This window comes from Oratosquilla oratoria, chromosome 12 (genome assembly GCF_046742065.1).
Source record: "Oratosquilla oratoria isolate Oo_2021 chromosome 12, ASM4674206v1, whole genome shotgun sequence".
NCBI lineage: Eukaryota > Metazoa > Arthropoda > Malacostraca > Stomatopoda > Squillidae > Oratosquilla > Oratosquilla oratoria.
In genome coordinates, this window is record NC_134788.1 from 66257075 (window position 1) to 66278790 (window position 21716).

At 39.1% G+C, this 21716-nt stretch overlaps 1 protein-coding gene across 2 annotated transcripts; it reads right to left on the reverse strand.

The window, feature by feature from the left end:
- Positions 1–11841: 11841 nt before the first annotated feature.
- On the reverse strand, positions 11842–20275 carry LOC143031956 (uncharacterized). Of its 2 annotated transcripts, XM_076196347.1 has the most exons (3): positions 20197–20261; positions 15620–15718; positions 11842–15320 (listed from the first exon to the last, which is right to left on the reverse strand). In XM_076196347.1, exon 3 carries the CDS (start codon positions 15053–15055, stop codon positions 13025–13027), a length of 2031 nt encoding a protein of 676 aa, XP_076052462.1. In that variant the 5' UTR covers positions 15056–15320; positions 15620–15718; positions 20197–20261; the 3' UTR covers positions 11842–13024. The 2 variants fall into 2 exon arrangements, with proteins under 2 accessions (XP_076052462.1, XP_076052463.1); XM_076196348.1 differs by lacking the exon at positions 15620–15718 and having other exon boundaries at positions 20197–20275.
- Between the last annotated feature and the right edge of the window lie 1441 nt (positions 20276–21716).

Below are 21716 nucleotides of genomic sequence, written 5' to 3' on the forward strand. Positions count from 1 at the left end.
AAAGAGGTAAGTTCCAGAGAGACACAATCGTCTTGTAAAGAGTTAACCTCCTCTAAGTCTGAGACCTCTTCAAAGGGTTCCAACTCTCTAGCCTGAACATTAGGATCCCCAGGGGATTCATCCTCACGACTGGAACTCAATTCAGCATGGAGCTCTAGAGGGATTAGTAGTTTAATGTTGACTTTAACAGAGTTTCCATCAGGGTTAACAACAGAGACTGTACGTATTACCTTGTCTTGCTCAGGAAATGTTTCAACAATACGAACTAAGGGCCAGAAGGGTCTGGTCTTAAAGGGGAGTTTCAAAAAGGCAATATCACCCTTTTCCCAGCTTCTAGAACTGTGGTATGCAGCTCTATCCCTTTCCCTTAAGCTGACCAAGTACTGTCAACCATAGTTTCTTAACCCATCAAACTCCGATGACAAGATGTCTTGTCATTTGGTCAAATAAAACAAAAAATCATAAAACACCAAAATGTTTGATCAAAGACCAGAAAAATAGGACGTCAGTCCTCGCTTCGCTGCGAGCGAAGCGAGGATTGACGTCATATTTTTCTGGTGTTTGATCAAACATTTTGGTGTTTTATGATTTTTTGTTTTATTTGACCAAATGACAAGACATCTTGTCATCGGAGTTGAATGGGTTAAACTCTTTATAAAAATAATCCCTACAGTCCATGACCAAGTTGAGAAGAGAAGGATAGTCTTCTCCTGATTCCCATTCAGGGACTTATTCCGAGTCTCCAAACATCAAGGAAGTGATGGTCCTTCTAATAAGGAAATGATTTGGGGTAATTATATCTACCTCATTTTCACAAGAACGATAAGTTGGTGGTCTGTTGTTCAACATTTTTTGAACATCGGGCAAAAGAGTGGTAATCTCTGCCAGGGAAGGAACAGACCTACCCGATACCTTATATAAATATTCACTGTCTCTATTAACCTTTCCCAAATGGCACCATACCAAGCAGCATAAACAGGAATGGTTCTAAGCTGAACAGGGGAAGTTTTAAACTTCTTTTCAAATTCACAAGAAGACAAAAGTTGTTCAATAACATTTCCCGCTTGTACAAAAGATTTAGCGTTGTCAGAATAAACAGCAGAAGGAATTCCATACCTGTTAGCAAACCTAACGAAAACCAAAATGAACTCAGGAGTGGACATAGTATCCACAACTTCTAAATTAACTGCTCTAGTATTGAAACAAGTGAATATTAATGTATAAGCCTTAACCTTCTCTCCAATTCTGTCTCTGACCCATAAATGCCCTGTGTAGTCTACACCAGTATGGGCAAAGGGCACACTTAGATTCACTCTAGAGGCAGGTAAAGAGGAAGGACAACGATAATTAACTGCACGGGAATTGTATTTCCTACAAACTATACAATCCTTCAAAATGCTTAAAACAGTTTGTCTGGCCTTAAGGATCCAGAGTCCATGCATACGAAGGAAATTAAGTATGGCTTGTAGTGCCATGTGCATAACTTGACAATGAGCAAAGTAAATTAGGATTTTAGTCAAATTATGAGATTTGGACAAAAGAAGGGGATTAAAAGCTCATATTTGAGGTTAATGTTCTTGCCAATTCTGCCCTTGGACCTAATCAAACCATTCTTGTCCAAGAACAAGTTCATTTGACTTACCAAAGGAGGTATGTCATTGCAGGATCGTACCCGCATATAATGAATAGGATTAGGAAATATATATTAACAATAGTTACCAATTACTTACGGTAGGCACAGGTCTCATAGAAGAGGTAGGGGCCGGTAGGAGCAATCGCGAAAAGCCGGTACGATCAAGTTTAACTCTGTTTAGTCATAATCGTCAACAATGTCTTACGTACCTGTCTCCGGATTGTCATACCGGCGTCTTATGTGTCAAAGTTACAAAGGATTACAAAGGCGGAGCATGCCGACAGGAGACCTTTTGGTCCATATCTAGGTCGGATGCGAAAAAGAAAAATCATAATAATAATGAAATAATAACAATAAACTATAATAATGTATGCAACAAACAAAATACACAAATAAATGCATAGGTATAGTTGAATAACAAACAGGTAAACAGTAAATAATAGTAAATTGATAGATAACTAATAACAAATTAAAATCAAACAGACAAATTATAACAAAGCAAAAACAACTATAAAATAAATTATAATCATTACAGCATCTTGCTTAGGTGTTTATCTAAATGATTCTTAAAGCTTCGAACTGAACTACATTGCACTACCTGTGCAGGAAGTTTATTCAATTTATTACCTACACGGTTGGCAAAGTTGTTTCTACCTACTTCCAAATTGAATCTATTTCCGGATAGTTTGAGACCATTGTTTCTTGTCTGATTCTCATTCAATGTGAAAATTTTGTCACTTTTGATGTTATCAATTCCCTTTAGAATCTTAAAGACCTGTATCAAGTCACCTCTGAGTCTACGCTTTTTTAGGGAAAACAGATTCATATGTTTTAGTCGATTTTCTAATGATTTATTTTTGATATTTGGAATAAGTTTTGTGGCTCGCCGTTGTACTTTTTCCAGTCTGTCAATGTCTTTAATGGGGTTCGGTGACCATACGGAAACAGCATATTCTAAATGTGGACGAACTAACGATCTATATAGCTTGTTAATGAGTGATGGACTTTTGAAATAAAAAAATCGCACAATCACCCCTAGAATCTTATTTGCTTTCTCAGAGGCTGAAATAAACTGCTTGGATGATTTGAGGTCGTTACTGATAATTACGCCGAGATCCTTTTCACTATCCACTTTTGTTAACGAATTTCCAAATAACTTGTAATCGCACTTACTGTTGTTTTTACCTATGTGCATTACCTTGCATTTACTCGTGTTAAATTTCATTAGCCACTTTTCAGACCATTGCTGTAATTGATCTAAATCTTCTTGAATATCTAATTGGTTTAAGTGATCATTTGCCATTCCGCACAGTTTTGTATCATCAGCAAATTTGGAAACAGTAGATTTTAGTCCATGGTCTATATAATTCATATATACTATGAATAGAAGTGGCCCAAGAACGGAACCCTAAGGAACACCATTTGTAACATTTTTCCATCTAGAAGTTTTTCCATTTAAAACAACTCTTTGTTTTCGACCATTCAACCAATTACTAGTCCAACTTAATAGGCTACCACTTATTCCGTGTAAAGCTAATTTAGTAAGTAGTCTTTCGTGTGGGACGGTATTAAAAGCTTTTGCAAAGTCTAGATATATTAAATCAATATTGTTTCTTTTGTCGTAATTCGATGTAACTGTGTTGTAGAATTCGAGTAAGTCACGCAAGAACGTTTCCGTCTGAAACCATGCCGGCTATCATTTATCAAACGGTTACTTTCTAAATGATGTTCGATAGCATCTCTGATGATAGTTTCCATTATTTTTTCTACGATTGAAGTCAAACTTATAGGCCTATAGTCATTTGGTTTCTTTTTGTCACCTTTTTTGAATATGGGAGTAACGTTAGCTAGCTTCCATTCTCTTGGGACATCTCCAGATATGATGGATTTCTTGAAAATAATTTCTAATGGAACAACAATCTCATTTTTAACTTCCTTTAGGATTCTTGGATGCCAACCGTCAAGCCCTGGTGTTTTATTTACTTTGAGTTTATCTATACACCATTTAATTTTTTCTTTTGTTATATTTACCGTAGCTGAGCGTGGAGGATAGATGGAGAAGGAGGAAAGGGACAAAAGGTAGGGAGGTTCTTAGAGTGAACTCCTTGAATGAAAAGGAAAAGGAGAAGGAGTACGAAAAGAAGCTGAAGGAGGAGTGGGAGGGAGTAAAGGATAGAGCAGAGATGGGTGTGGAGGAGGAATGGGGATGGTTCAAGGAGGGAGTCTTAAAGTGTGCAAGGATGGTGTGTGGAACAAGAAGGACAGGGGGAAATAGAAGAAAGGGTAGTGAATGGTGGGATGAGGAAACAAAGAAGGTTGTAGAAGAGAAGAAGCGAGCATTCACAGATTGGTTACAAAAGAGGACAGGGGAGTCATATGAGACGTACAGAGAAAAGAAAAGAGAAGTAAAGCAAAAGGTAAAGGAGGCAAAGAGGAGAGCAGATGTGAAATGGGGTAGGAGTATGACAGAAAATTTTGAAAGTAATAAAAAGATGTTTTGGAAAGAAATTAAGAGAGGAAGAGGAGGCGAATCAAGTAGAGAAGAAAAGGTAAAAGGTACAGATGGAGAGATGATAATGGAAGAGATGGCAGTAAGGGGAAAATGGGCAGAATATTTTAGGGAGTTGCTGAATGTGAAGGAGGATAGGGAAGGAAAGATAGCTGCAGTGGGAAATGCGAAGAAAATGAGAGTGATGAGTGAGGAGAATGGAGGAGAAATAAGGAAGGATGAGGTGAAGGCAGTTGTAAAGATGATGAAAGCAGGTAAGGCACCTGGTCTGGATGGATGCCATGCAGAATGTCTGAAAAAGGGAGGTTCAGTGATGGTGGACTGGTTGGTGAGGTTATTTAATGTTTGCTGGAGAGAGGGTGGAGTACCGGAGGACTGGAGAAGTGCCTGTATAGTTCCTCTTTACAAGGGAAAAGGGGACAAGTGTGAATGTAGTAATTTCAGAGGGATTAGCCTGTTGAGTGTAGTAGGGAAGGCTTATGGGAGGATCTTAATTGAGAGGATTAGGAGAGGAACAGAAGGAGTAATTGGTGAGGAACAGTGTGGATTTAGGACAGGTAGAGGTTGTGTAGATCAGATCTTTGTGGTAAGACAGATATGTGAGAAAGCTATAGGAAAGGGGAAGGATGTTTTTTGGGCTTTTATGGATCTGGAAAAGGCTTATGATAGGGTAGACAGAAAGGCACTGTGGGAGGTTATGCAGATTTATGGGATAGGAGGAAAGCTTTTGGGAGCTGTCAAGTGTTTTTATGAGAGTAGTAGAGCATGTGTTAGGATTAGAAATGGAGAGAGTGAGTGGTTTGAAGTAAAGGTGGGACTTCGTCAAGGATGCGTTATGTCGCCCTGGCTGTTCAACTTATACATGGATGGGGTGGTGCGAGAGGTGAATGCTAGGGTAGTGAGTCAGGGATTGGAGATGGTTAAAGAAAATGGAGAAAAGTGGGAGGTGAGCCAGCTGTTGTTTGCGGACGACACTGCGCTTGTGGCAGGGTCAGAGGAGGGATTGAGGAAGCTGGTGGCAGAGTTTGGGAGAGTATGTGATAGAAGAAAGCTAAAGATAAATGTGGGTAAAAGTAAGGTGATGAGATGTACAAGGGGTGAAAGTGGCAGTAGACTGGAAGTGAACATTAAGGGAGAGCGACTGGAGGAAGTGGATAGTTTTAGATACTTGGGTACAAGTGTAGCAGGAAAAGGTGGAGTGAAGGTGGATTGAGAGAAGCGAGTAAATGCCTTGGTGGTTTAAAGAGTGTAATGAGGAATAGACATTTGGGAATGGATGCGAAGAGGAGACTGTATGAAGGAGTGATTGTGCCAACAGCACTGTATGGGGCAGAAACGTGGAACATAAGAGAAGAAGAGAGAAGGAGTTTGAATGTGTTTGAGATGAGGTGTCTGAGAAGTATGGTGGGGGTTACTAGGCTGGATAGAGTGAGAAATGAGGAAGTGAGGAGGAGAACAGGGGTGAAAAAGGATTTGGGAGATAGGGCTGATGAAAGAATATTAGGATGGTTTGGACACATGGAAAGAATGAGTGAAGAAAGACTAGTAAAAGAGGTATGGAAGGCAGATGTGGAGGGAGTGAACATGAGGGGACGTCCTAGGATGTGGTGGATGGATGGGGTGAAGGGGGCTTTGGGGAAGAGAGGAATGTCTGTTGAGGAAGGAAGGGAGAGGACGGAAGACAGAGGTGAGTGGAGAATGGTTGTATATGGATGATGTTGTGACTGCGTGAGGAGGAATGGGCGGGGGGGTGGGGGTGGGGTAGTATGTGTGAGTAAATTTTGACGCAGCCCGAAGGGATTTCTCCCCGTCCTCGCCTTATATGCAAAGGGGGACGGAGAGGGGGGGGGGTCGCCGATTAAATGAAGCGGCCTTGCTGTGGATGTACTGTGTCTTGCGACACTGCTTCTGACCCAGGGCGGTGGGCAGGGTGCAGGGATGACCCGTCATCCAGGAGGTGCTCAGATGAGAGGAAGGGTGGGAGGGGTGTGGAGTGTATTTAGGGATGAAATGGGTGGGAGTGTTTTTATGCCTTTCCCTTTGTGGCTACCTCCCTTGGAAGGGGGAAAAAGCCTTGGTATATGTATGTAGGTATATGTATGTATATTTACCGTAGTGAGTATGTTTGCCCTAGACTTTTCACAGGTTTCAGTTTGGAGTTCACTTTGAGGTGTTTCGTAGAATACCGAGCTAAAATAATTGTTTATGATATTACACATGCCTTCATTTGAAAATTCAAGTTGACCGTCAGCAGATAATAGTGGACCAATGTGATTCCTAACAACCTTTTTATCTCTAATGTAACTATAGAATTCTTTGGGATTCTATTTGGATTTATCAGCGATGTTCATTTCGTATTGTGGTTTTCTTTTTCTTATTGTCTTTTTTAAATCTCTCTGTATTGATACATAACTTTCATAGTCATTAGATGCACCCGAGCACTTACATTTCTTATAGCCTGTCTCTTTTTAGCAATACTTTTTCAGTTTCTTTGTCGAGCCACTTTGAGCGAGACTGATTTGGGGGACGTCTGTCCTTAAGAGGAATGTAAGTTTGAATCATCTTAGTTAGCGTATTTTGAAATATTTCCCACATTTGATCTACAGGTCTTTCGTTTAAGTAGTTGGTACAAGTTCTTTAGATTGGCCGCGATATACTGCTACCGATCCGTTCTAGTCGGTGAGTGCTACCCAACTGGCGTGCTTCTAGTAACTGACTGTACTCGACTGGCCGATCCGACCCACTCACGCCGGGCTGTCGTCCGCGCGCTCTCTACGTCCGAAAGCGTCGTTCATTTGTTTCGTGTGTTTTTAATAACGAGTTTAGATGACGCTACTGCAGTCATTGGTGTTGGAGTTCTACAAATAAGCCAATTCAGCAGGAAGGGAATCCCTTCGCATAATACTCATCAAATAATTAGATGCTGCCTTAACAGGGTCAGCATTAGACTTCTTGAACAGAAAGACAGCCTTAACCCATTAAACTCCGATGACAAGATTCTTGTCATTTGGTCAAATAAAACAAAAAATCATAAAACACCAAAATGTTTGATCAAACACCAGAAAAATATGACGTCAGTCCTCGCTTCGCTGCGAGCGAAGCGAGGACTGACGTCATATTTTTCTGGTCTTTGATCAAACATTTTGGTGTTTTATGATTTTTTGTTTTATTTGACCAAATGACAAGAATCTTGTTTAACGGGTTAAAAATCAAAGAAGTGTGATGTAGAAGTTTGCTATAAGAAAACCGAGAGACGTCTATTAGAGGAGGAGTGTCAACTTGTACAACAGCCGCATTGACAATGTCTCCCTTGAAACAGGAGGGAATACATCCCAAGTGACCCTTTGGCCAAGTATGATGAGGCAACAACCATTCAGGTCCATAAACCCACCAATTGAATTTTTCCTTGAACACCTTAGCACTACAAGGTTTAGTTAGGAAATCACCCATATTATGTTCAGAAGGAACATAAGTAAAAGAAATGGGTGTGAACTTGGCCTTGAACATTTCCAAGAGATTAGAAATTTCCTTCAATCTATTATTAACAAATATATTTTTTTAAGAGCCTTGTTGGTCAGGATCCAAGAAAGGGCCACTTGACTATCAACAAAAAGAACCACAGATTCAACCAGTGGGGCAGACACCAGTCCTTCCTCAAAAATAGTGTTGAGGCATTTCAAAGATAGAAAAGTGGCCATAAGCTCCAAAGACAGTAAAGTTCTTTGTTTAATAGGAGCCACCTTGACCTTGGTAAATAGAAGAGAGGTATTAGACTTCCTTGGAAGCATCAGCAAATACAAATAATGCAAGGGAAGATTTGGTACAGAAACTTTTCCTTTTAAAGTATAGGTTATTAACCTCCCTAAAATTTTCACATAACTTGTTCCATCTAGCAAGTAACTTACTATCCAATTTCCAATCCCAATCCACCATCTTTTGGCACATCTCTCTAATAAGGATTTTTCCATGCACAGGAGAGAAAAGCCATAAAGGATCAAATGCAGAAGACAAGGAAGACAAAAATTGTCTTTTGGTCGAGGCATCTTTGTCAAGGGAAACATCCTTGATTCTCAAAGTATCAAAATCCTTATTATAAATATATCCCAACACTTTTACCTCCTCTTTATTGCAAACTACTTCTTGATCAAGAACAGAAAGAACAGAAGTAAAGTTGCATGTCCACTCCCTGAGAAGTAAGCCTCCATTGAGCATGATCTCATTAATCTTCCCGACCACTGCAGAGAGGGAACAAAGCTCATTGGTAGTGTAGACCAAATTGTCTACATAAAATTGATCTTTGATTCAGGAGGCAGTTAGAGAGTCAGGCTGCAAAGAAAGATGGTGTTGGATAATGAAATTCAGAATGAAAGGAAAGCAAATGAAGCCAAAAATGATAGTATTATACCTGAAGGGTATATATTGGTCGTTAATCCTCCTAAAGAAACAGAACCTGTTATGATCAGCCTCATCCTTCAAATGGGTCTGCAAGAAGGCTTTCATAACATCAGCCAAAATGACATGATTATTAGTTCTGAAATACAACAAGAGAGGAGGTTGTTCATTAATTCAACTCCCAGGAATGCAGCTTCATTCAAGGAAGGAGTTTTTCCTGTTTTAAGAGAGCAATTGAAAACTGGCCTTATTCTACAAGTGGCAAGATCATCACCCTTCAACACATGTCTATGGGGTATAAAGATTTGTCCAGGGACTCTTTTAGTAACTGGCTCAATAATACCCAAGGCCTCTTGCTGGTCAACCACAGCTTCATATTCCTCTCTAAGCCCCTTTTGCTCAAGTTTGTCATAAACCCTTTGAGCCACTGCCAAGGCAATCTTCAGATTAGAGGGAACAAGGTCCACCAAATCCCTTTTCCATGGGATCTTTACATAGTAGTGTCCATTCTTGAAGGAAATGGACTGTTTAAATCTATCAATTTCTAAAGTATCAATATCCGGGGTCTGTTCCTCTTTCATGCCAATGGACTCTAAAGAATAGAAATTGTCAAGACCATACTCAACATTAGAATTAATAAAGACTTCCTGCAAAGGATCAAATTGAGAACTTACAGGTTCTAAACAGATGTTGATAAGAAACTTTTCCTTGCCTAACCTTTTGGGAGGAAAGTATTTAACAGTCCTATTAGACTGAGTAAGGGAAGTGCCTTTCTCAGGTATCTTTAGAGAAACTCCATTGGTCTTGAAAGAAGAATAATAATAAAAAAAGAGAATCTCCATGATATTCCTCTATACAATTAAATGAATCCACTTCAAGGTCAGAATCTGGTTTTATCCTCAAAGGCCTCTCCTTGCATTTGAAACTATCAACATTTTGCATTTTATAAGAGGGCATTTCAGGAATCCCCTTTATTATTCTCTTTAAGTAGAAAGGCTTCTCACTAGGAGGGATATATTGAGCCCCAGTCCCGTATGGAATGAAACCATCAGCAAGTTTGATAACCTTGCATGACGGGTTACCATATAAGGGGGCACTTTCAATTGAAAAGTGTAAGAAGTTTTGAAGAATATCATTTCCTATGATCCCTAAAACGTTCAGTTGGTCTCCCTTCACTTTTGGAAAACTTGGTGAAACAAAAAACTGGTGATTATTCATACTAAGTAGTAGAGGATAAGGAAGGAATTTGTAAGGACAAGTTGAATCCTTCAATGGCAAAGAACAAACTAAACAAATTCATCCCTGAGGGGAGTTTTAAGTTAGCAGTGTAGTAACCTCTCTTATTCATTAGAGGTAAACCAAAGGAAGAAACTAACTTGTCCATAGGAGGACTTAAACAAGGTCCAACTCTGTCCTCTACAAATTCCTTGTTAATGATAGAAAACTGGGCTCCAGTGTCCAACAAAAAGATACATTGGGCAGTTCTCTTGCATCTGCTAATAGGAAGGGAAACCAAAGAAACAATGGAATCGGTTGAATTATGAAAATTAAACAGTTCTCCTTCAGAAAGTGGTTACTTATAAGCCATAGGACACATGGCTCCATGGTGCTTGGATTTGTTGCAAACAAAACATTTGTAAGGCAGAGCAGCCTTTAACCCAGAGCATTCCAAAGAACCATGTCCATGATTTAGATATCTATTGCACAGTCCTAATTGAGCTGCTCTAGCTTTCCTGGCTCAAGGGATTTATATGAATTACACTTTGAACTAGCATGGTCGGAAGCGGGGCAAAATTTACATCTACTGATAGACTTCTTAATGGGATTAGAATTGACCTTAAAGGAGCCATCAATTCCCTTACCGGAATCAACAGGTTTTTTCAAGGAAATATTCTTGAAAGGAAGGAGCTGGTATTAAGACTTTGTTTAGGTTTGACACCAAGATCATCTGATCCCATTTCAAGTCTAACTAAAACTGACTGGTAAACTTCCTTGAGTTGATTAGAATTGGGGTAATTGGAATTAATCACCCAAGACAATTCAGTTAGAAAAAAATTAGGTAACTTATTTAAGATTAATTTACTGATCAAAAAGAGGCCCTCGCTTCCTGGGCTAGTGAAATCTACTACAATTCCCTTAAGGTCTTGTAGCTTGGAATCTACAGACCTTTGGTGCATTTATAATGGAAATCAACACCTTGTCCAGAATTTCTTGTTTATTAAAATACAACTCATCAAGAAGAAGGAAAGCAGTCATAATTTGAATCATCCACTGGTACATTCTCCACTAAATGGAAAGCCTCCCCTCTGAGATATCCTTTCAAATAAATTAACTTCTGACTATTAGTCAGATTGGGGATGCCAGCTAAGGCATTCAGAAAACCCCTTTTAAAGTTGAAATAAGCAAATGAATCGTTGTAATTGTTCTTGAAATGTTGAAGAACAATAGGAGGAAGAGAAAGTTTTACAGAATTAACATCAGTGGACTTGCTAGATTGTTCACCAATTTTAGAGTCAAGAACTCCCTTTAACTCTTGTCTCTGTTCCTCAAAAGGACACAATTCAAGAAGAATAGACAGGCGGTAACCCCTGGATTTTTCCATATCCCCATCCTTTTCTTCTTCGGGGAGCAAGTCTTAAATTTCCTCGTCTAAATCTTGTATTTTTGAGAGGAAACACTCAATCTGAATTAACAAGTCATCAAGGACGGAAATAGATAAAGAGTCAGACCATGAATTTAGAGCCTTAAAGTCCTTAGAGATAAGACCTTTTTTATGAGCTCTCTGTCTTAGGAGTTTTTGCAAAACCTCCGAGTCAGATAATGACTTATCGTGGCTAGTCATATTGAAAGGGCAACCCAAACAAACTCATCACCAAATACACAAGAATAAGACAGATGTCGGAGGTGCGCCAGGCTATTGACACACTCATAACTTATGTTGATCTTTCTGCTAACGGTGACGTTCAGGCTTATTATGAACATTTGCGCACTTTAAGAGAATTATTGATTTGTGAACAGTATCAGAAAGGGAAACAGTTAAAATTGGACTCCTTTTTCAAGTGGATAACCACTCCTGAACCAAACTTTCAAGGTTTTGAATCAGTCACCTCAAGCTCACTACCAACACATCCTGGCAGTGCTAAACATGTAGTGGAGTATAGCAGCTCCTCTGACTCTGAGTAGTTGCTACTTTGAGTCCCACTATACAATCACGGAAAAAAACAACTCATCTCTCCCCGCATAAGGTAAATAAAAGTTACAATAGTACAGTATTATTAGTATTAGTACATGCTAATTACATTACAGGTATTTTGGTATTAATACATATGTATGTATACTATGATTTTATAGAACTTAAGAGGTGATCCCCCCCCTAATACACAAATGCACAAAAAACATTCCAAATCAACGGATTATTCACATCAACGGACACCGTTACCCACCTTTTAGTCCATTAATGAGAGGTAGCACTGTAAAAGGAGACATACAGAACGGAATAATCCCATAAATAGAAGTATCACTGTACCATTATCAATTCTTAACTTTAGTTCTCACTTCTAATTCCTTGTTTCTTTTCTCTTTGACATTCAAACACTAAACTGACTGAATTTCCATACAATTTGTAGCTTTTCACTCTCATAAGCATATCCAAATGACATTCTCCTCAATGGTTCTATGTTAATTTCATTGTATTTTATTCGCTGGACTAAATCCTTGCTTACAGTCCACACTGGGTGCAAGAAAGGATCCTCTAATATCCATGAACTTTGTCTGAAGAGCAAACACCACCATTTGTATAAAATTTAATATAAGTTTGGATTTAATTTTTTTCCTGTACAGAAAATTTAGAATCATTCAAATATTTACCCCTGTAGCTTCAGCCAGAAAAATCATTATATGAGCATGTTCACTACCACATGAGAAATCACAATGTGAAACAGAGGAGGTATCAAACACTGACCAGTCTTGTATTTCACCCTCTGGGAATCTGTCATGTAATGGGTGTGGCATCTTTCATTATTTCATCCTGCTATTCACTAACAGCTAGCAGTTCGTTTTCATCTCACACCCTTTGCTTTGGAATCTGACATGGTGCATCAGTTGTTTGCAATCATGTTATTTGAAGAACGTTTTATTACCCTTTTGTAGATTTACAAATGACTACAGATTAAAGACTACTGACCAAGTCTGCGTCTAATATTTACCAAACATGGTTTTCCTTTGCTTACCTAAGTAAAATCATGTAGAAATTTGGGATAGGCCTTTTCAATGTCTCACTTTTCCTTTATTATATTTTTCTAATTCTGATTTTTGCTTTGGCTTTGTTTCAGTGTTGTGCTTTTATCTTAATATTTCTACAGGCCCTTTCAGTACCCTTATTTCATCAGTACCTTCTTAGCTTATGTTATTCCTGAACAGTAGGTCTTTGTAGGAAACTCCACTGAATTTTATATTAAAATAAATAAATATATAAATAAATGCACCAAGTATTAAGCAATCAAGCCAAAGTTAGAGGGAACATTTTTCATTACATAAGTGGTTTCTCTCTTGTGAGTGTCACAACCGAGAGACCCTTTGTGGGTTCTCGTATGCTGTGTGAGATGACCCTTTTGTGAGAAAGCAAAGTCACACAGGTCACATTGGAAAGGCTTCTCTCCCGTGTGGGTCCTCACATGCTGTGCAAGGTTACTCTTTTGTGAGAAAGCACAGTCACACAGGCCACACTGGAAAGGCTTCTCTCCTGTGTGGGTCCTCATATGCTTTGTGAGAGAACACTTTTGTGAGAAAGCAGAGCTGCACAGGTCACATTGGAAAGGCCTCTCTCCCGTGTGGGTCCTCATATGCTGTGTGAGAGAACTCTTACGTGAGAAAGCAGAGCCACACAGGTCACATTGGAAAGGCTTCTCTCCTGTGTGGGTCCTCATGTGCAGTGTTAGAGAACTCTTTTGTGAGAAAGCAGAGTCGCACAGGTCACATTGGAAAGGCTTCTTTCCTGTGTGGGTCCTCATATGCTGTGTGAGAGAACTCTTATTTGAGAAAGCAGAGTCGCACAGGTCACATTGGAAAGGCTTCTCTCCTGTGTGGATCCTCATATGCTGTGTGAGAGAACACTTTTTTGAGAAAGCAGAGCTGCACAGGTCACATTGGAAAGGCTTTTCTCCTGTGTGGGTCCTCATATGCTGTGTGAGAGAACTCTTATGTGAGAAAGCAGAGCCGCACAGGTCACATTGGAAAGGCTTCTCTCCTGTGTGAGCCCTCATGTGCAGTGTTAGAGAACTCTTATGTGAGAAAGCAGAGTCGCACAGGTCACATTGGAAAGGCTTCTCTCCTGTGTGGGTCCTCATATGCTGTGTGAGAGAACTCTTATGTGAGAAAGCAGAGTCGCACAGGTCACATTGGAAAGGCTTCTCTCCTGTGTGGGTCCTCATATGCTCTTTGAGAGAACTCTTTCTTGGGAAAGCAGAGTCACACAGGTCACATTGAAAAGGCTTCTCTCCTGTGTGTGTCTTCATATGCAGTGTGAGAGAACTCTTTTGTGAGAAAGCAGAGTCACACAGGTCACATTGGAAAGGCTTCTCTCCTGTGTGGATCCCCATATGCTGTGTGAGATTACTCTTTTGTGAGAAAGCAGAGTCACACAGGTCACACTGGAAAGGCTTCTCTCCTGTGTGAGTCCTCATATGCAGTGTGAGAGAACTCTTTTTTAAGAAAGCAGAGTCGCACAGATCACATTGGAAAGGCTTCTCTCCTGTGTGGGTCCCCATATGCTGTGTGAGATTACTCTTTTGTGAGAAAGCAGAGTCACACAGGTCACACTGGAAAGGCTTCTCTCCTGTGTGGGTCCTCATATGCTGTTTGAGAAAACTCTTTTTTGAGAAAGCAGAGTCACACAGGTCACATTGGAAAGGCTTCTCTCCTGTGTGGGTCCTCATATGCTGTGTGAGAGAACTCTTATGTGAGAAAGCAGAGCCACACAGGTCACACTGGAAAGGCTTCTCTCCTGTGTGGGTCCCCATATGCTGTGTGAGATTACTCTTTTGTGAGAAAGCAGAGCCACATAATTCACATTGGAAAGGCTTCTCTCCTGTGTGGGTCCTCATATGCAGTGTGAGATTACTCTTTTGTAAGAAAGCAGAGCCACACAGATCACATTGGAAAGGCTTCTCTCCTGTGTGGATCCTCATATGCTGTGTGAGATTACTCTTTTGTGAGAAAGCAGAGTCACACAGGTCACACTGGAAAGGCTTCTCTCCTGTGTGGGTCCTCATATGCTGTGCGAGAGAACCCTTTTGTGAGAAAGCAGAACTGCACAGGTCACACTGGAATGGCTTCTCTCCTGTGTGGGTCCTCATATGCTTTGTGAGGTGACACTTTTGTGTGAACGCTTTATTGCACAGGTCACATTGGAATGGCTTCAATCCTGTGTAGGTCCTCATATGCAGGGTGAGAGAATCCTTTCTTGAGAAAGCAGAATCACAATGGTCACACTGCAAATGCTTCTCTCTTGTGTGGGTCATCATGTGATCTTTGAGGAAATACTTGTGTGTGAAAGTTTTATCTCACAGGTCACAATGGAATAACACCTCTCCAGTGTGGGTCATCATATGAAATTTGAAGTGATTCTTTTGTGAGAAAGCTGCATTGCACAAGTCACATTGGAAAGGCTTCTCTCCTGTCTAGGTCATCATTAGACATTTCAGGGTGTCACACCAGATCCTCATCATCAGATGACACATGTGGACTCCATGGATAGCTCTTCCAAAGATGGTGACAATTACTCTCATCCTAGAAAAAATGTAATAAAACTCCATAACATTCTATGTTTGGGCTCACAAGACCTGAATCTAACCTTGATCTACTCTAGGAAGGTTCATTCATTTAATTCCACTCATCTGACTTGAATAAATTATGCATGTTACATCATTTCAGACTCATTGAAAAGAGGTGTACCTATGTTGTCATCTTAGCAAATCATAATAAGTAAAATTGATCTAAGAAATTGTAGAGGTACTTTCTATATTTTTCTTGTCACATTTAATAAAATTCCTGTTTGTCTAATAGAAAAAACTATCAGATATACTTACTGAAACAATCTCAACAATCATGACATACTCAGGCAGGAACTGCTATCAAAGGAAGCCTGTGACATCTCCCTTCCTGGATGTGACATCTGTGTGATAATACTAACAAAAGAAGAAAAAATCTTCATTCCCTTTGTGGAACCTTTATTTGATATCAGTATTACCTCAGTTTAGATATCCCTGCCTATTAACATTGAACAATATAAAGTTGGATGATCTATGAGGTTTGGTCTCATTTGAGCTTTTTCCCACATCAGTGTTTCTCAAATGGACACTTCCCATATGAACACTTTATACAAGAATATAATAATAGTACAAAGGTACTATTGACAGTATTTATGTCTGGTACACTGGTTGGAAAGAATGAGTGAAGAAAGATTAGTAAAAGAGGTGTGGAAGGCAGAGGTAGGAGTAAACTTGAGGGGGCAACCAAGGATGAGATGGTTTGATGAGGTAAAAGGGGCATAAGGAAAGAGGGGAACATCAGTTGAGGAAGTACAGGAGAGGACAGAAGGTATGGGTGAATAGAGAATGGTTGTGTATAGATGATGCTGTGATGCATGAGGGGGAGTGGATGGGGGATGGGAGGTGAGGGTGTGTGAAAAATTATTTGAAAAAATAATTTAACACAACCTGAAGGGATTTCCCCCCATCTGCTCTTTTTCTGCATGAGGGAACAGAGAGGGGGGTTGCCAATTTAATGAAGCTGTGTCTTGTGACACTGCTTCTGACCCAGGGCAGTGGGCGAGATGCAGGGATGACCCGTCTCAAGTTGTCGCAAGTTGTCTGTTGTTGTCGCAAATTAGTAGGTCCCGAGAGAGGTGACCTATTGACCATCTACAGAATCATGAAAGGCACAGAGATACTTGATAGAGAGGACTTACTTAACTGGGACAAGAGAAACACAAGAGGACATGGAAAGAAAATAAAAAAACATAGCTATAGAAGAGAACTGAAGAAAAACAGTTTTCCACGTAGAGTTTTGGACACTTGGAACAAACTGGATAATGAAATAGTATGCGCAAAAACCATTCATGTGTTTAAAAGCAAACTAGACACTGGGAGATACAATGGCGGGACACCACAAGCATAGCTCCCCTTCCAACTAGGTAAATACAACTATGTAATTTCTAAACAGAAATGTAGTAGCACATTTGTAAATGACACACAGGAAACCCACAGTCGGAGAAAATAAACTTCGAATAAAGAAGAATCCTATATTTCGGCTATCAACTGTAGCCTTCTTCAGGAAAGTACCAGGTACTTTCCTGAAGAGGGCTACAGTTGATAGCCAAAATATAGAATTTTTCTTTATTCAAAGTTTATTTTCTCCGACTGTGGGTTTCCTGTGTGACAACTAGGTAAATACGTCATGCTGCTAAATTTACCAGCAAATCAACTTTGTGGATCTACATCCATATATTCCAAAAATGTTTGGCAAATACTAGTATTTAACATCATTTTAATCGCTACTTAAATCAGCGTTCAACAAAAGAGATGAAACTGATTCAGATCAGTTGTTTGACAGATCGCACATGCTGATTTAAAGCCATGAATTGCTTTGAAAAATTGAAATCTATGGAGTCAAAAACCAGGTCCTCGTTATATGAAAGCACAGGCATTTTCCACATAGTTTTCTTTAAATTAGGGGTGTGCATTATACGCGCAAAAATACTGTATTCTTGCAACAGTGTTAAATTGTTCGTTTTATGCTTGCTATGATAGGCTATCATTATATTGCTCATGTCATTTTGGCTTTTATTTTCTCAGGGCATGATTAAAGAATCAACTGCAAAAATAGTATTTAAAACCCCTGTGCTTACAAAGTAATGACAGTGACAAAGTTATATGTATTATATTATTTGTGCCCAAAGGCTAGGTGTGTCATTTTTCTTGGTTGTTTTTTTTCATGGGCGGAGTCGATTTTTATTGGATCATGCTTCGTCGGAGAACATTTTTCCTATTTCAAACCTCTGCCTGTATGATTGCAAAGGACTATTTTTGGGACTAGAATTAGGACTAACCTAACATAATCTGACCTAACAAACCTATTATAGGCCCAATCTAGTCTATAGTCCCTTGCAATCATACAGGCAGAGGTTCAAAATATGAAAAAACGTTCTCCGATGACGCATGATCTGATAAAAATTGACTCCGCCCATGAGAGATATGCTCCCTAAACATTTAGCAGTTACATTTGTTTGATGTAATGGTTTTCCCCGGTTGAATAAAGATTATATGAAATATAGATGTATTATGTTTGTATGGGTTCATTTCATGGATGCACTTTTATAGTATCCCCTTGGGCACGGGGACAGCACCATCAAGCACTTTTCCTATTTTATAGGTACCCCAGAATCTGCGCGCGGCGCCACTGTTGACCATGTAATGTTTACGTCGCCATTTCTTGCGGACCACCAGCTTCTGTTTAGTTAATTTGAATGCTTCCCGCGTTCAGTGGATGCGCAAGATAATTAAAATTACCTTGTTGTTTTGCAAGTATGTGCCCAATTCTTTAAATAGAAAATGTCTTCAGCGATTCGAACGGAAATTTGGTTATCAAACTCGGCAACATAGTTTTCCGAGTAAAAATATTAAGGTAAGGTATCACTAAATATTATTTAGATATACATAAACGTGTTTATCAACCTATTTTCTCCCGGATATGAGAAGCTTAAGAGCGTTGATCACTTAATGTTTGAGCTTAGGGTCAGCACATATAGGCATATCACCCATGAATCTTATGCGTCCAGTTCGTATTTGATTTTGTTTACACCACCATTGACGACCAAAACCACACAATGACGGTTTTTGCTTAAATGCATTATTTATATATAAAAAATAGCCCATGGTTGCATTATTTGACCTATTTTCTTCAAAATGTGTGATTTCCATGTAAAATGATCGAAGAGAAGTTACGTTTTTATCCTCTGCAAAATTACTAACCGGCAACCAAGGCCGACCAAACCAAAACGCTGGCTTTTGCTCAAATGTATAATTTTAAATAAAAATTAGCATATGGTTGTATTGTCTGACCTATTTTCTTTAAAATGTGTGACTTCCATGTAAAATCAAAGAGAAGTTACGTTTTTATCCTCTACAAAATTACCAACCGCCAACTGCCGACCAACGTCTACCAAAGCCAAAACCACGCAATGACGGTTTTTGCCCAAATGCATAATTTATATATAAAAAATAGCATATGATTGCATTATTTGACATATTTTCTTTAAAATGTGTGAATTCCATGTAAAATCATCAAAGAGAAGTTACGTTTTTGTCATGCAAAAGCCGTCATTGGTTGGGTTTGGTCGGCGTTGGTTGCCGGTTGGTAATTTTACAGAGGATAAAAGCGTAACTTCTCTTCGATCATTTTACATGGAAATCACACATTTTAAAGAAAATAGGTCAAATAATGCAACCATATGCTATTTTTTATATATAAATTATGCATTTGAGCAAAAACCGTTATTGTGTGGTTTTGGTCAGCGTTGGTCGACTTCGGTCGGCGCTTAGCGAGATCCACCATTGACAGCTTCATGATTGCCATGAAAAGGCAAATATGGTATGATGGAGATGTCTCACATTGTTTTTGACATGCTCATGTGATTTGTTAATCCTTAAAACCCAAGTATACCGAATTTTAATTAAATTGGACCAGTGGTTTAGAGTTAATGTGTATTTCTTTACCGAAATCTTTACAAAATACCACCCTTAATTCTAACACTTTGTTATGGTAAAGTCTAGCCAAAAATGCGGGCTAAAAAAATAATTTAAAAAATCGTATCTCCCTTATTTTTCAAGCCATTTCAAAAATTTAAAAAGCATTTTGTTTCTAATAAAGTTGTCTTTCATACGCAACAATAATTCAAGGGTTATTTGTTTTTTGAAAATTTTGTGGGGGTACCTATATTTTATCTTGTCAGTTTTTTTAGACAGTTTTGGTCTTAGGAAGGATCTCTTATCAATCATATACCGTAAGGCCTCGATTCCTAATTTTCTTTTATATTCACAACTTAACATTCTTAAGTTGTAAATCGCCTTTAACTGATAAAGTTATTGTAAGCACAAATGCATAGATAATGATGAATTTCATTAGTCTAAAATGTCTTAACTTTTGAAACATTGCTTCAGATTGACTCAGTAATAGTAACACTCTGAACATTTTCTTTTTAAAAAAAAACCCACCACCTCCTAGCTGTTTAGGCTCACCTTGCTCGCCAATAGGATCCACTATCACTATGATCCAACCTTTGGCCCCCCCCCCCCCCCTACTGAAATTTCTGGCTATACCCTTGCTTTTCCATAAAAAAAGGTTAGAATTAAAGGTGGTGATTTGTAAAGATTTTGGTAATGAAATACACACAAACTCTAAACCACTGGTCCAATCTTATTAAAATTTTGAATACGTGGTCTTTATGGGTCAACAAATTACCTAAGCATGTCAAAAACAATGTCACGAATGTGGAACACCTCCATTTGAGAATGCCAAATTCACTGCCAAGTGGGAATTTGAATGTAGCAAATACGAACACACTACGCATGCACTGAGCTTCCTTATCACTACATCACTGACTTACGAATTCAAGAAGAAGGCACACTTATTTGACCTGCACAGAGCACAATTACTACAACTAGTTCCGAGAGGCTTGACGTGCTATGACGTCATATGTAAACAACCATGATACAAGGGCGGTCATTTTTCTATATTTGTCTCTATTTTCCTATTTCCACTTTCTATTCTGTTTTATATTTTATATTTCATTTTATATACATTGTATTTTATGTAATATATTTACTATTCATAAAAACATACAGTATATGTAAACAAACATGATGATGATACAGGGGCAGTGATTTTCTATATTTTTCTCTATTTTCCTATTTCCACTTTCTATTGTTTTATATTTCATTTTATATGCATAATACCTTATATATACATAATACATATATACATAATACATAATGCCTTATATCATATATTTACTATTCATAAAAATATATACAGTATACCTTACCATAAGGTCAAAGGTAAGGTACATATTTTTATATTTTTTGGTTTTATATCTATTTTGTCTTTATATTCATAATTCATAGGGTACTTTTTTAGAAATGCACACCTACGCCGTATAGTAATAGAAATTTTAATATTAGTATTGTAAATTATAATAAACGTAATATACGTTTTTTTTTTGGGGGGGGGGATCAATAACAGGAATTTTTAGCGGAGAGCTATACACAAACGAGTGTAGCCACTACGACTGCTTGAGATGCCATCTTTGATTTGGTAGATGCGTAGATCGAAGAAAGTATGATAAGTTCGTCTCTCCTAAACTATCTAACCTAACGTGCATTTGGTTATGCGGTACCTGTAATTCTAGAGGTAATCAGGGTAGTCGTTGTCGTCTTCGACCTCCGATTCTGTCAAAACAAAATTGGCGTCTCACGCAGGGGATCAGGTGATTTCGGTCCAGGGTTTCTCTGGGCCGAAATCGCCGGTGATTTCGGTCCAGCGAAAATAACCTTTTAAGCTCGAAGGCTTGGTGCCCTGGCTTGGTGTGTAGTGTTATTTGGTTCGGAATAACGGCAGGACAAATGAAAATCAACACAAAATATCTAATCTCCTTCTTTTGGTAATTAGCCACAAGGTGCGACACTAGAAGGGTCACATGAGAAATATAGGTGAAGCTCGGACTAAGGCCACAGCTTAGTGGAGCTTATGGTTGTAGCTGGACGTGGAGCCTAGCGTCAGCAGATGACGGCGAGGCTCGATGGGACGGCTAGAAGACTGGACGAGATGTTGTTTGTGCGCTGGTCGGTACTGTTCTGCCCATCTTGGTGAAATGCCGACCTTTTAAAGGAGGCTGGCGGGAACGTGGGGAGCTTTCAAGTTCCTGATTGGCTGACCGCTGGTTGGCCGGGACGTCCTTGCGAACTACACTTGCCAACTACGGGAGCTTGGAAAGGCTAGCTCCGAAGATTTCTTTGATCAGTGTGTGACGGGTCGTGGGATGCGTCACGTCCATACAGGTGCACTGTATAATTTCAATTTGTTTCATATATTTTATTTCGTATTCACACAGTATGTGCAAAACATAAT

What these genes read in the sequence shown, in the direction of transcription:
- LOC143031956 (XM_076196348.1), bottom strand. Translation starts at nt 15,055, where the DNA reads ATGATGACCCACACAAGAGAGAAGCATTTGCAGTGTGACCATTGTGAT.